General features: G+C 42.2%; 1 protein-coding gene across 1 annotated transcript in view; it reads left to right on the forward strand.

Moving 5' to 3' along the window:
• The first annotated feature begins 3,805 nt into the window (after window positions 1-3,805).
• LOC115141767 (carboxypeptidase D-like) overlaps window positions 3,806-16,657 on the forward strand; it is a 35,135-nt gene continuing 22,283 nt past the window's right edge. Inside the window, exons 1-2 of the mRNA XM_029680946.2 lie at window positions 3,806-4,616; window positions 5,788-6,035. Of these exons, the coding sequence (XP_029536806.1) occupies window positions 3,958-4,616; window positions 5,788-6,035 (907 nt within the window). The 5' untranslated portion in view covers window positions 3,806-3,957. The remainder of the gene's footprint in view (window positions 4,617-5,787; window positions 6,036-16,657) is intronic.

Genomic DNA, 16,657 nt, shown 5'->3' on the forward strand with positions numbered 1-16,657 from the left:
TCCTCGATTTCAGATCCTAATGGTCGGTATATTATTGTGGCTGGTACACTGAATTCGAAACCAGTAACCTTGGTCAATTTATATGGACCCAACTTCGATGATCCATTATTTTTTCAAAGGGTATTTAAGGACATACCAAATATCTCGGATACAAGTGTTATTGTTGGAGGGGACTTTAACTGTACGTTAGATCCTCTTTTAGATAAACAGCTATCAAGGTCACTTCAACAATCAAATGCCAGTGTCTGTCTAAATACATTGATGACAAACCTTAACATTGTCGATATTTGGAGACTGACGCACCCAACAGACAGGGATTATTCTTTCTTTTCATCAGTTCATAAATCATATTCCAGAATAGACTATTTTTTGTTGGACTCCAAACTAATTTCAGCAGCTGAGTCCGTTACCTATCACCCTATTCTAATTACGGACCACTCTCCTGTGTCCATGGTGCTGAAACTCGACAATATGTCGACAGGTCGGCGACCGTGGCGCTTAGACGCATACCTGCTGAAAGATGAGGCTTTTTGTCAGTATTTGAAGGAGCAGATTGCCTTTTTCCTCGGAACTAACGACACGGGGGATGTTGACGACTCCACCCTTTGGGAATCACTAAAGGCTGTGATTAGAGGTTACATTATTTCTTATACATCAGAGAGGAAGACACGCGCCAATACTAGGCTGAGAGAAATTGAAAGAGAGTTAGGGGAACAGGAGTACGTTTTTAGGACGAATTCCTCGTATACAGTCCTTGAGAAGATCACAAAGTTAAAATATGAATACAATACCATCCTTTCGAAACGGGTGGGCTCTTTACTTGCTAGAACGCAACAAAGTTATTTTAAACTGGGTGACAAACCACATAAATTATTAGCAAGACAGCTAAGGCATGTACAGGCATCTAGAGCTATTCACAAAATAAAAGACAAGAAGGGTAAAATAGTAACAGATCCGCAGGATGTTAATAAATGCTTTGCGCAGTTTTACTCAGAGCTATACCAATCAAAATGCGATGCTACTGATCCACAAACTATGGAACGCTTTCTCGCTGAATGTGAACTTCCTAAACTAGACAGGGGGCAGCTTCTGCACTCGATGTAGGGATAACTTTAGAGGAAATTAACACAGCGATAGCACAATTTCCAAACAGCAAGGCCCCTGGGCCCGATGGATATGTAATAGACTGGCGCAGTACTTCTTATAGAATTCTATCTCCACTTATGTTGCGAATGTTTAAACAATCCAAAGAAAATGCCAAACTCCCGCAAACACTGTATGAGGCTACAATAGCACTGATCTTGAAAAAAGATAGAGATTCCATGGAGATGTTGTCTCATCGCCCCGTGTCGTTACTCCCCATAGAAAACAAGGTGTTGACAAAGATATTGGCAAACCGATTGAAAACATATATTTCCGACATCATGCACCCTGACCAGACAGGTTTTTATCCCGGGCCGACATATATACTACAATTTGAGACGCCTTTTCAACGTAATGTATCCTGATCATAAGGTTGGGGCAGTGGTAACAGCTTTTGATGCAGAGAAGGCGTTTGACCGGATTGAGTGGAAGTATATGATGTCGGTTCTGGAGCACTTCGGGTTCGGAAAGGAATTTATTAATTGGATAAGAATTATTTATGCACACCCAATGGCGTCCGTGGTAACCAATCAAGAAATGTCGCAGACATTCCGCTTGTTCAAGGGGTGCCCTATTTCGCCTGCTCTCTTCGCTATAGCCATGGAACCCCTTGCTACTCGCATTCGGGCATGTACCAATATAGCTTCTGTTAAAATAAAGGACACACAGCACAACATTTCCCTATATGCAGACGATGTTCTTTTGTTTTTGTCCAAGCCTAAAACTTCTATTCCACCCTTACTTAACTTTATAAACACATTTGGCTCCTTCTCTGGCTACAAGATAAACTGGCAAAAAAGTGAGTTGATGCCAATATCACGGCCTGTGGATATACAATTTCTGCAATCTACCCCGTTTAGAACAGTGATGGACAAGTTCACAAGCCTTGGCATTGTAGTGACAAGAGACCTTGATCAGCTATTGAAAGCGAATTCGGACATGAAAATATATCAGCTTAAACAAAATATAGATTTTTGGAAAACTCTGCCTATCTCCTTGGTTGGTCGTATAAACGCTATTAAAATGGTTGTCCTACCCAGGTTTCTTTACCTCTTCCAATGTCTACCCAATTTCATACCACAAAGCTATTTTAAGAAACTGGATTCAATAGTAACTCCATTTTTATGGGATAACAAAGCAGCCAGAATTTCAAAGAAGCATTTATGCCAGTACAAGATAGAGGGGGGCTTTGGCCTTCCTCACTTTAAACTGTATTATTGGGCTGCTAATCTGAACATTGTGTCTTTCTGGAGGGAAAGCTTACCTGCGATGAGACAGAAGGATATGCCTGCATGGCTTTTGATTGAGCAGGCCTCCTGTCAACGTTCCTCACTTCCTGCACTTGTTAATAGCCCATCATATGTGAAAAAATCCACTTATGACTCTAACCCAGTCATTTGTCATACACTTAGGATCTGGAAACAGATGAGGTATTTTCTTAACATACCCACTGTATACATTGACAGCCCGATTTGCCTGAATCATGCTTTCCACCCTGCATTGGATGATGTGGTGTTTTCACAGTGGAGGGAGAAGGGGCTCACAACAATTGGTAATCTATACATAGATGGTCAGTTAGCTTCATTTCAACAATTACAGGGAAAGTTCAACATGCCAACAACACATTTTTTCAGATACCTCCAAATCAGGAATTTCGTAAGGACACATATCCCACAGTATGGCATGAAGCCAAATAGTCCTACATTAGATAGCTTGATCCTTGTCAAACCCCATTCAAAAGGGTCGGTCTCTAGACTGTATGATGTGCTACAGGCCCACATAGAGGTATCCACAGACACCATTAAAAGGGCTTGTGAACAAGAACTTGGGTCAGAAATCTCAGATGAGGACTGGGTAGAAGCTCTCAGGAATATAAACCACAGTTCAGTGAATGCCAGACACAACCTTGTACAGTTTAAGGTGATACACAGGTTGCATTACTCAAAAGTGAAACTGCATAAAATATTCCCGGACACCTCACCACTGTGTGAGAGGTGCAAGCAGGATGAGGGGACGTTGACCCACTTATTCTGGACATGTCCTAAGTTACATGCTTACTGGGCTCTCATTTTTGATTACTTATCTAGAGCCTTTGATAGAGTTCTAGCCCCAGACCCATTGACCGCTCTGTTTGGTACAGTTGATGGGAATAACCACAAAGGGAAAGCTGTCTCTGTACTCTATTAGCCAAAAGGCTCATATTGCAATTTTGGAAACTGGAGACTGTACCTACCTTTGAAATGTGGTTACGGAATTTAGGGAATGTAATACATATGGAAAATATTCGATACAATACCTCCAATAGAAGTTCAATGTTTTACAAAATATGACAGCCGATGCTGGATAAATGGTCTAGTCCCGCTTCATAACTGGGTTGACGATCTGCTGCTACTCTGTGCTGTACTCCACTCAATATTTATTTTTGGCTTAACTACACTGCTTGTAATGACTATATGCTGTCTTCTTATACATGTACCACCTAATAGGATTTTGTTTTATTTTGTGTATGTGTGAGTTAAGTTTTGTTTTGTCCTCTAAATTGGCCATCCCATTCAAGAGTACAATGAATGTCATCGTTAGTATTGCTGTCTTTTTTATTTGATTTTTTATTGTAATACATATATTATTTAAAAATAAAAGAAGAGTGACATCAAACCAAAGCCCCGCCCCTATGAAAGCTTAACGGGAAGTTGAATGCATACAGGCAGGCTGACCGGAGAGACAATACTCTAGGTTAGCTAGATAGCAATGTTCTAATCGTTGACCTTTTTATTTCTCAAGACTGGATATTCAAGAGGTAGGAGAGTAGGAAACATGGCAACATATTTGCTTGAGCATCGACATACAGCGCCGAAACTATGCGTCTTACTTTTCGTCTTCCTCCTTTTTGTTGTTGGCCCCATCACGGCTCTCAGCGTCGGCGAGGCGAGGCTTGTCAGAAGCAACACCTTCGCGGAAGTGGAGGTAGAAGACTATACAAAATACTACAATTATGTCGAAATGACCCGGCTACTGAAGTTCATGGCCATGAAATACCCTTATATCTCCAACCTGTCCAGTATAGGCCAGTCGGTGCAGGGCAGGGAGTTGTGGGTTATGCGAATCACAAAGGACCCCAACGCTGACGTACCGGGGAAACCCAAATGTAAATACGTGGGGAACATGCACGGGGACGAAACTATCTCGAGGCAGGTGTTGGTGTACCTTGTGAATTACCTACTGACGAGGTATGGAGAGGATCCGCGTATCACGGAGTTGTTGACGAGCACGGATATTTACATTATGCCCAGTATGAACCCAGACGGGTTCGAAAGGTCCAGAGAGGGGGACTGTAGTGGCGACGCTGGGGGTCGTTCCAACGCCAAGAACATGGACCTCAATAGAAGTTTTCCTGACCAGTTTGACAAAATCAACGTCCAGCAAGACGATGTTCCAGAGGTTACAGCTGTCATTAAATGGATCCTGGAGAAAAAGTATGTATTTATTTATTTCTCTCCTCTATTTACATAGACCTACATACAACATGCTTTGTGTTTGTTTAGCTCACACTGTTTATAACCTAATTCAGATGGCTCAAATGTATGGGCTACACCAAGGGTAGGCAACCCTTTTCCTGGAGTGGCGCAGGTACAGCAGAGTTTTGTTCCGACATAGGCACCACACCTGACAAACTGAGGTGATTGATTGCCTAAATTCAACACATCACACACCTGTTCTTCCAGGTCGGTTAAGTAAAAAATATGAAGTGACTGCGGAACTCCAGGACCCTGGGCTCCACAGACATCGCTTACTGCAAATGGTAACTGCTGCACCCAAGGAATTTACTGGCAGCCTGCATCTGTCGTTGTTCCTATTGTTCTTACGCACCTCCTCATGGACCCCAAATACCACCTCCCCCACGAAGGATCTCTCCATTTACCTAAGGGCCCACTGTTGCCAGCTAACTGTTGGGAATGCCCTTGATCAACAGACTCCAATAGGCCAACATAAGTAGCCTGCCATACAACTTTAGGCCGGCCACCTTTGTCTAAAGAGCTGTCAAAACAAGCACTATACCTTCCAGCTGTCACTAAACAAACAGCTGTTGAAAAACATCTAATGATGTTGGCTGGAGTCTTTGCCAATTTCAAGGGCCTTTCTCTGACACCGCCTAGTATAGAGGTCCTGGATGGCAGGGAGCTCGACCCTGGTGATTTACTGGGCCGTACGCACTATCCTCTGTAGCGCCTTGCGGTCGGATGCTGAGCAGTTGCCATACCAAGCGGTAACGCAACCAGTCATGCTCTCGATGGTGCAGCTGTAGAACTTTTTGAGCATCTGAGGTCCCATGCCAGATCTTTTCAGCCTCCTGAGGGGGAATTGGTGTTGTCGTGCCCTCCTCACGACTGTGTTGGTGTGTTTGGACCTTGATAGGTCCTTAGTGATGTGGACACCAAGGAACTTGAAGCTCTCGACCGGCTCCACTACAGCCCCATCGATGTGAATGGGGGCGTGCCCGTATGTGTACTTCAGATCAGCCTTGGATAGTGAAAGGTTTCCCCCCTTGGCCTTGACAATAGTATGTAGACTGCAGACAGTAGATACCAGGCTTACTATATATCCCCTACCTCCTGATAACATTGTGTTGTTGTTATGTCCCTCCAGGTTTGTCCTGTCAGGGAACCTGCATGGTGGCACTGTGGTGGCCAGCTACCCCTTTGATGACTCGGCCTCCCACAAGATGCAGGGTTACTACAGCAGCTCTGTGGACGACAACCTGTTTAAACACCTGGCGCTGACCTACGCCAAGAACCACCCCGTCATGAGGACCGGGGAACCCAAGTGCCCAGATACCCCCGATGAAACTTTTGAGGATGGCATCGTCAACGGGGCAAAGTGGTACGATGTACCCGGTAAGACTTCTTCCTTCTTAACTGTCAGACCACTGATGATGCTCTTTTTAGGCAGGTCATGTTCTTTTTCCTTCATTTGTTGAAAAGAGGTGATGGTTCACACACAAAGTAGCCTAGACCAGCTCCAATATCTTCCTTTATTGATTTCTAATATATTTTCTTCTCTTCTTCGTAAGTTGTTTCCTTGGCTTTCCATTTCTTGAGAAAAGCTTCTTCAGTTGCTATTTTTTATTGTTTAACTCATTATCCCTCATCACTCTCAGAATAATCGCACATTGTTGAGACAGAGAGCTGAGTGCTGGGTTGCCATGACGATTAAGTCATAGATTAAGTCATAGATTAAGTCATAGATTGGTGTCTTTTGACTTTGTCTCTTCTCAGGGACTGACAAAATTATGTGGTAATTTTACTTTTCAGGCGTTCATAATCAGTTGGAGATCAGGTTTTACTCAGCTCAGTGTTGTATGAGTTCATGGCGACACCTTGAAATGAATATCGAATGACATGTACTGTAGACTTATAGTAGGATAATAAAGGGTATTTGATAACATGTATAGTGTGGGCTTTCACTACCATGGTACAGGCCTACTTTTTGTCATTGGGACAAAGCCTGATGTGTGATGTATAGGCTATGTGTTGCCATGAAAAGGGGTGTGATGGTTTCCTCTGTCATTTTCCATGGCCAAATTTTCACAGAATATCCCCCCCCACTCATTTTTGGTCTATTTGAGAACCAATCCAGCAGATCCACAGCTGGGATTGTCTGTCTAGTATTAATTTAAAACCCCACTAATTAGGCAATTTAATCAGAGTATGGCTTTGACCATTACAGAAGAATTAGCACTGAATTTTCACAGTGATTTATTGTAATGTTTGTTTGTGTCAATTAATGCCATAAGGGATGGGTTGCCAACTGGCGATTTGACACCAAAATAAAATTGATTTAATTCATAATGTCATGAATTTATTCATTACAGGTGTTCCATTGCACTGACTTCACAAAGTCAGAGCAGCTGTGGCAGAGGACAACAGACCCAGCTAGCTAGTATTGTTTTATTCACCCCTGCAGGACAGACCTGCTCTCTGTTCTCTCCTCACAGAAAGCCTGACTGGTCTCAGGTTATCCTATCTGTCTTACGGTGTGTGTGTGTGTGTGTGTGTGTGTGTGTGTGTGTGTGTGTGTGTGTGTGTGTGTGTGTGTGTGTGTGTGTGTGTGTGTGTGTGTGTGTGTGTGTGTGAGTGAGAGAGACACGACCTGTCCATGCAGCTTGCTGTCCCACCACTTCCCCCCTTCATGTTCAGGAATACCAGTGTCTGTGGTCCACAGGCAGTAACCGGACCCCCAGTCTCTGTGTGGCTGCTGTCAGGTCAGGGGGTTGGGAAGAGAGCCAGACGAGGGACGATGAGATGATACTGTAATCTGAGTCTGAAGGTGTAAGGTGACCTTCATGGCTTTTCCTGTAAAGACGTGCGGTCATCACTGTGTGTGTGTGTGTGCGCGTGTGTATTTACAGTGAGACTGTTTATCATGTGTCTGTGTGAGTCCAATAGGGAGTTGTGAGTTCCATGTATATTCTCAGACATTCTTCAATAATCCCTGAATCTGCTCTAACAGACTGCCTCTGCTTCAGTTGTAAATTATGACTCGGCAGAAGACTAATTCTGGTTTCTTCATCATCATTACTCACCTGAATCTAAATTGACTGCCTATGTGGTTAATGGAGACTGCAGGAGATATTTAATCTGATGCATAGATCTCTGTCTTCTATAAGCACTGTTAAAGGAACAGCAGAGGGGTCATTTAAAGTTGGAACTAGGAGGTGTAAGGATTAGGTGTTTTAACAAGCTTCTATTTATTTGATTTATTTCATCTTTATTTAACCAGGTAAACCAGTTGCGAACAAGTTCTCATTTTACAACTGCGACCTGGCCAAGATAAAGCAAAGCAATGCGACAAAAACAACAACACAGAGTTACACATAAACAAACGTACAGTCAATAACACAAAGGAAACGAAAAATAGAAAATCTATGTACAGTGTGTGCAAATGTGGGGAGGCAATAAATAGACCATAGAGGCAAAAATAATTACAATTTAGCATTAATACTGGAGTGATAGATGTACAGATGATGATGTGCAAGTAGAGATACTGGTGTGCAAAAGAGCAAGAGGGTGAGTAATAATATGGGGATGAGGTAGTTGGGTGTGCTATTTACAGATGGGCAGTGTACAGGTACAGTGATCAGTAAGCTGCTCAGACAGGGCTGTAATCGTTTGAAGAGCATTCACTTAGTTTTACTAGCATTTAAAAGCAGTTGGAGGCCACGGAAGGAGTGTTGTATGGCGTTGAAGCTCGTTTGGAGGTGTGTACGCACAGTGTCCAAAGAAGGGCCAGATGTATACAGGATGGTGTTGTCTAATGAAATATGAATCCATTCTCTGATGAATTTTGAGAATAGACTTACACAATGCTCAATGAGGAAATGACAGGACTGAAATGTATCCAATGATATCGTAGGATCTTATTAGAGCATTACCAATGTGAGTTTAGAATCTAGATAATTGTCATTATGACCTTCCGGGAGGTGACTGTTGAGAAATAGTAAAAGGAGAGAGAGAGAGAGAGAGAGAGAGGGAGGGAGGGAGGGAAGTTTAGGTACTTGGCGGTGTAGGTTGACTTTGATAATTGCAATAGGTGTCCGATAACCTTTTGACAAGCTTTTTTTGTAGACCCATTTTATAGCTAGTTTATCTCTTTCCTGTATGTCAAGGGTGTCAAACTCATTCCATGGAGAGCCTAGTGCAGCATCTCCCAAACTCGGTCCCCGGGACCCCAAGGGTGCATGTTTTTGTTTTTTCCCGAACACTACACAACTGATTCCGATTATCAAAGCTTGATAATTAGTTGATTATTTGAATCAGCTGTGCAGTGCTAGGGCAAATACCAAAACGTGAACCCCTATTGGTCCTAAGGACCGAGTTTAGGAAACCCTGGCCTCGTCTCCTTCTTTTTCCTTTCAACTCAATATTAATTAATGAACAGTTTATAAACTACTTGGGCCTATAGCCTAAATAATTTTAAGTAGCCTAGTCCTTTTACTAACCAGCAATACCCACTGCTCTCTTTCTGAACGTTCATATTATTATTATTTATTTTACCTTTATATAGTGTCCCCCGAGCTGACAAGGTGAAAATCTGTCGTTCTGCCCCTGAACAAGGCAGTTAACCCACCGTTCCTAGGCCGTCATTGAAAATAAGAATGTGTTCTTAACTGACTTGCCTAGTTAGACTTAGGGATGCCATCCGTTAGATTAAATACAGAACAGTTCCGTATTTCACTGAAAGAATAAAGGTTTTGTTTTCGAAATGATAGTTTCCGTATTCGACCATATTAATGACCTAAGGCTCATATTTCTGTGTGTTATTCTGTTATAATTAAGTCTATGATTTGATAGAGCAGTCTGACTGAGCGATGGTAAGCACCAGCAGGCTCGTAAGCATTCATTCAAACAGCACATTCGTGCGTTTTGCCAACAGTTCTTCGCTGTGCTTCAAGCTGTTTATGACTTCAACCCTATCAACTCCCGAGATTAGGCTGGTGTAACCGATGTGAAATGGCTAGCTAGTTAGCGGGGTGTGCGCTAATAGTGTTTTAAACGTCACTCGCTCTGAGACTTGGAGTAGTTGTTCCCCTTGCTCTGCATGGGTAACGCTGCTTCGAGGGTGGCTGTTGTCGATGTGTTCCTGGTTCGAGCCCAGGTAGCGGCGAGGAGAGGGGCGGAAGCTATACTGTTACACTGGCAATACTAAAGTGCCTATAAGAACATCCAATAGTCAAAGGTATATGAAATACAAATGGTATAGAGAGAAATAGTCCTATAATTCCTATAATAACTACAACCTAAAACTTCTTACCTGGGAATATTGAAGACTCATGTTAAAAGGAACCACCAGCTTTCATATGTTCTCATGTTCTGAGCAAGGAACTCAAACGTTAGCTTTTACTTTCTTTTCCAACACTTTGTTTTAGCATTATTTAAACCATATTGAACATGATTTATTTGAGGCTAAATTGATTTTATTGATGTGTTATATTAAGTTAAAATAAGTGTTCATTCAGTATTGTTGTAATTGTCATTATTAAAATTAAAATTGTCCGATTTTATCGGTATCGGCTTTTTTGGTCCTCCAATAATCGGTATCGAGGTTTTTGGTCCTCCAATAATCGGTATCGTTATCGGCGTTAAAAAAAAATCATAATCGGTCGACCTCTACTCTGGGCACCTTTTATCCAAGCTACTCAATACTGCCCCTGCAGCCATAAGAGGTTTAACAAGCAGTGTGGCTTGGCTGGGTTGTGTTTCGGAGGATGCATGGCTTTCGTCCTTCGTCTCTCCCGAGCCCGTACGGGAGTCATAGCGATGAGACAAGATAGTAACTACTAACAATTGGATACCACGAAATTGGGGAGAAAAAGGGGGTAAAATTGAAAAAATAAAATAAATAAAGTGCAAGGATGCATGATAAACAGAGTTCAGTCTCTGTAAGACAGAGGAGGCTGCATACATATACAGTTGAAGTCTGAAGTTTACATACACTTCGGTTGGAGTCAGTAACTTGTTTTTCAACCACTCCATACATTTCTTGTTAACAAACTATAGTTTTGGCAAGTCAGTTAGGACATCTACTTTCTGCATGACAAGTCATTTCTCCTACAATTGTTTACAGACAGATTATTTCACTTATAATTCACTCTATCACAATTCCAGTGGATCAGAAGTTGAATGTGCCTTTAAACAGCTTGGAAAATTCCAGAAAATTATGTCATGGCTTTAGACGCTTCTGATAGGCTAATTGACATAACTTGAGTCAATTGGAGGTGTACCTATGGATGTATTTCAAGGCCTACCTTCAAACTCAGTGCCTCTTTACTTGACATCATGGGAAAATCAAAAGAAATCAGCCAAGACCTCAGAAAACAAATTGTAGACCTCCACAAGTCTGGTTCATCCTTGGGAGCAATTTCCACATGCCTGAAGGTACCACGTTCATCTGTACAAACAATAGTATGCAAGTATAAACACCATAGGACCACGCAGCGGTCATACCGCTCAGGAAGGAGACGCGTTCTGTCTCCTAGAGATGAATGTACTTTGGTGCGAAAAGTGCAAATCAATCCCAGAACAACAGTTAAGGACCTTTTAAGATGCATCGGTCCGTGGAACCGATCCAAATCTATATACTCTGTCAGAAAAACGTCACGAATCGTTGGTTCCCAATTTGTTTTTGCTCATATTACTTTTTTTTTCTACCTTCTAAAAATAACTCATATTTTGTGACAACCTCAATATCAGCAGCCTAGTCACACTGCGCACTGTGCTCTGCTTTATTCCTGATCTTGCACATCTGCGCGGCACCTTCAGCATTCAAATGCTTGTTAAATGGATTGTGCAATATTAGGCTTTATTATTGAGTGACGGCCAATTGATTTGATAGGTTATTGATATCAAATGCGCTGTTGAAAGTGGTGTTTTACCGGAATATAAGTAAGGTACCAGAGACACAACTCATCTGGCCAGTAGCCCAAATGCTGAACAGGGTTTACATCAGATTTGATTTGAATCAGGTTCACCATCAGTAATAGTTTTGGTAGTTTTGCTTTATGCAATCAGTGTATATGGTCATCTTTAGATATACAGGGTAAAGTTGATCATTTCATAATAATGACAGCCATCATCACTTTTGCGAGGGAAGCGGCACTGCATTGTCGAAACGGGAGGCGCTCACTCCATAGAATCTTCCAAACGGTCAAAACCATTTCATTTTGAGACTGGGTGAAATCCAAAATTGTGCTATATATTCATTGGCTATGTCATGGCTAATTTGTAAAGATACATATTGATACATTACTAGCTCACTTTTAAGTGGGTGATGGTTTAAAGCATTCATTGCCTCCCCCTAATCTAATAGTGGGGTGGTAGATGCCCACTACCACAGGCAGACAGACGTCAGCTCAAACAGATCACGCTTATGAGCTCCATCAGAAGCAGATTTTAATTTAGTATGGTAAATTAATGTTTATTCACCAAATGTTAATACATTGAACCGAATCTCATTGATTTGTTTGCCTAATCATACCACATCGCTTCAAATCATTTCAAAATAGAGCGTATTGTTCCTGCATTGTATCGGTTCCATGATATGTACGAATTGTCTTGAAAGATGCACATCCCTACCTACTATTCAACCTTTATTTAACTAGGCAAGTCAGTTAAGAACAAATTCTTATTTACAATGACGACCAAACCCTAACCCGGGCGACGCTTGGCCAATGACGACCAAACCCTAACTCGGGCGACGCTTGGCCAATGACGACCAAACCCTAACCCGGGCGACGCTTGGCCAATGACGACCTAACCCTAACCCGGGCGACGCTTGGCCAATGACGACCAAACCCTAACCCGGGCGACGCTTGGCCAATGACGACCTAACCCTAACCCGGGCGACGCTTGGCCAATGACGACCTAACCCGGGCGACGCTTGGCCAATGACGACCTAACCCTAACCCGGGCGACGCTTGGCCAATGACGACCAAACCCTAACCCGGGCGACGCTTGGCCAATGACGACCAAACCCTAACCCGGGCGACGCTTGGCCAATGACGACCAAACCCTAACCCGGGCGACGCTTGGCCAATGACGACCAAACCCTAACCCGGGCGACGCTTGGCCAATGACGACCAAACCCTAACCCGGGCGACGCTTGGCCAATGACGACCAAACCCTAACCCGGGCGACGCTTGGCCAATGACGACCAAACCCTAACCCGGGCGACGCTTGGCCAATGACGACCAAACCCTAACCCGGGCGACGCTTGGCCAATGACGACCAAACCCTAACCAGGGTGACGCTTGGCCAATTGTAGTCACACCTCTCGCACTGAGATGCGGTGCCTTAGACCGCTGTGTCACTCAGGGGCCCTATAGGTCTGCTATTTGTTTTTCATAACTGATAGTTGTCTCATAGATGGGCTGTTGTTTTCTAGCTCACTGACATCACAGCTAACCTGTTAACAGCCATCGGGACAAATCCTTATGCTGTAGTAGAGAACTATATTGAAGAACATATGTGGCCTCATTTACGGTTACAATACTGAAAGCCGATTTGCTCCAGCTCTGCGCTGAATGTTATTCAAACAAGGTTGTTTCCCTACTAGCTGGATTAGGTACCCTGTATTCATAGGCTTTGCAGCTTTATGTGTCTGTAGCTTTTGTCTGGTTTCTGGAATGAATCATTTCTTTACTGGCGATTGAGAACAGGGCTGGTTGAGCAAGGTAGTAGGCCACTGCGGTTTGGGTAGGAAGCCAATACAAACAGTATTGCAGGGTTGGTAGCCTAATGCTACAAACATTCATCACTGCAAACAGAACAGACGTATGGTGTTTGTAGTGATGACAAAGTTAGTTCTGGGGAATATCTCTCTTTTAGAAGTCAATTGCCATAAGACTCCCACTTGTCTTGTCAATGGTCTGTCCTCTTATGATTATCTAAGTCAGTCAATTATCTACTTGTCTTGGGATGTGAGGTTAATGTAGGGCAATTCCACTCTAATGGAATTGTGCTGAGATGCCAAACAAAAAGCATTGATTTCAAGCTCTATGCATAAGGACTACTCTTAACAATTTAAACAGAACATTTTAGAAAAACATATTCATTGGTAGATTGCATATTTGGGTATTATTCTATACACTGGCTATTAAGTAAGCATTTCACTGTAAGGTCTACACTTGTTGTATTCATGTGACAAATAATATTTTTATTTGATTTTATTATTTTAATGAGCTCCGCCACCAAACAAGACCTAATTTGGTTGGTCCGGACTGGACCACATCTGAATCAATCATAGATGTCCAAACCTGTGAAACAAACATCAAAGTACAGCACAGTGCAGTAGAGTTCAGTATAGTAGAGTATACTTCAGTACATTATAGTGTACTCAACTCTAGTGTGCTCAACTGTGTACTGTACTCCTCTACTGTACAGTACAGGAATGTACTGAACTATACTCGACTGCTCTTTACTGTACTGTGCTCCACTGTACTGTACTGTTCCGTCCAAACTTGTGAAACATGGACATCTATGATAAGTTCAGATTTGGTCCGGACCAAATGGAATTATATGTTTGGGCCAAATTAAGGCTGGTCTAGACGTCTGTGGACATTTTAAATCTAGGCTGGTTGGGACCAGACCAAAAAACGATTTCTGTGGACGTTGAAATCAAGGCTGGTTGGGACCAGACCAAAAAAACGATGTCTGTGGACATTTTAAATCAAGGCTGGTTGGGACCAGACCAAAAAACGATGTCTGTGGACATTTTAAATCAAGGCTGGTTGGGACCAGACCAAAAAACGATGTCTGTGGACATTTTAAATCAAGGCTGGTTCGGACCAGACCAAAAAACGATGTCTGTGGACGTTGAAATCAAGGCCAGGGCGGACTGACTAAATTTCAACTACATTTCAATGTCCATGGCCTTCCGTGTTGGTCGGTGCTCAGTGGATGAGGATGCTGGTTACAGTAAATGGAAAGAGAGGGGGCTCATTGGTCGGTGTAAGAGCCGGGAGAGGGAGGTTGGTAAAGGGAAGGACTGCAGAAATTCTGTTACAATTTTTTTTTCTGAACTTCTGTTACTTATTTGGTAAAATAATTTCCTGTTTTAGTCACTTATCAATTATTTTTATGAATTATTATCAGTAAAAACATCAACTAATTGATAGGTCTACCTTGTTACTTCTTAATTATCCTCCCTCCTTATATGGGAGAACATTTAGAACATATTGTAAAGATATGTGGATTTTTGGTAACGGAATTCCAAGACACAAGCCAATGTTTTATTTTGATGTACAGTGCCAGTCAAAAGTTTGGACACACCTACTCATTCAAGGGGTTTTCTTTATTTAAATTTTTTTTTTTCTACATTGTAGAATAATAGTGAAGACATCAAAAATGTGAAATAACACATATGGAATCATGTAGTAACCAAAAAAGTGTTAAACAAATCAAAATATATTTTAGGTTCTTCAAAGTAGCCATCCTTTGCCTTGATGACAGCTTTGCACACACTTGGCATTCTCTCAACCAGTTTCATGAGGAATGCTTTTCCAACAGTCTTGAAGGAGTTCCCACATATACTGAGCACTTGGCTGCTTCTCCTTCATTCAATTGGGTTGAGGTCGGGTGATTGTAGAGGCCAGGTCATCTGATGCAGCACTCCATCACTCTCCTTCTTGGTCAAATCGCCCTTACACAGCCTGGAGGTGTGTTTTGGGTCATTGTACTGTTGAAAAACAAATGATAGTCCCACTAAGTGCAAACCAGATGGTATCGCTGCAGAATGCTGTGGTAGCCATGCTGGTTAAGTGTGCCTTGAATTCTAAATAAATCACAGACCATGTCACCAGCAAAGCACCATCACACCACCTCTTCCATTCTTCACTGTGGGAACCACACATGCGGAGATCATCCATTCACCTACTCGGCGTCTCACAAAGACATGGCGGTTGGAACCAAAAATCTAAAATCAGACCAAAAAACAGATTTCCACCGGTCTAATGTCCATTGCTCGTGTTTCTTGGCCCAAGCAAGTCTCTTCTTCTCATTGATGTCCTTTAGTAGTGGTTTCTTTGCAGCAATTAGACCACGAAGGCCTGATTCACAGAGTCTCCTCTGAACAGTTGATGTTGAGATGTGTCTGTTACTTGAAGTCTGAAGCATTAATTTGGGCTGCAATCTGAGGTACAGTTAACTCTAATGAACTTGTCCTCTGCAGCAGAGGTAACTCTGGATCTTCCTTTCCTGTGGCGGAACTCATGAGAGCCAGTGTCATCATAGTGCGTGAGGGTTTTTGCGACTGCACTTGAAGAAACTTTGACAGTTCTATACATTTTCTGGATTGACTGTCCTTCGTGTTTTAAAGTAATGATGGACTGTCATTTCTCTTTGCTTATTTGAGCTGTTCTTGCCATAATATAAACTTAGCCTTATTTTGGTAAAAGACCATTTTCTGTATACCACCCCTACCTTGTCACACACAACTGATTGGCTCAAACACAAGAAATTCCACTAATTAACTTAACAAGGCACATCTGTTAATTGAAATGCATTCAAGGTTACTACCTCATGAAGCTGGTTGAGAGAATGCCAAGTGTCCAAAGCTGTCATCAAGGCAAAGGGTGACTACTTTGAAGAATCTCAAATATAAAATATATTTGTTTTAACACTTTTTTGGTTACTACATGATTCCATATGTGTTATTTCATAGTTTTGATGTCTTCTAGAGTCTTCAAACTCTAGAATGAGTACGTGTGTCCAAACTCTATTTCTAATCATTTGTAATACTTTTTCTAAGACCCCTTTTCCGTCTGTTTGACATGAAACCAAAGCCTGTGCTTATTCCAATATTGTTTTAATAAGAAATGGTTGAAAATGGCTATACGCCATAATTCCCCTCAAAAAAAGATGGACCCTTAGCTTTGACATGCTCCTATGATCTTCACATGTTGGTATTTATGGGTTCTTTTACATGGAAGTTACCTGAACAAAAACTTCCTGGGAGCTTACAT

This window comes from Oncorhynchus nerka, linkage group LG14 (genome assembly GCF_034236695.1).
Source record: "Oncorhynchus nerka isolate Pitt River linkage group LG14, Oner_Uvic_2.0, whole genome shotgun sequence".
NCBI classification, from domain to species: Eukaryota; Metazoa; Chordata; class Actinopteri; order Salmoniformes; family Salmonidae; genus Oncorhynchus; species Oncorhynchus nerka.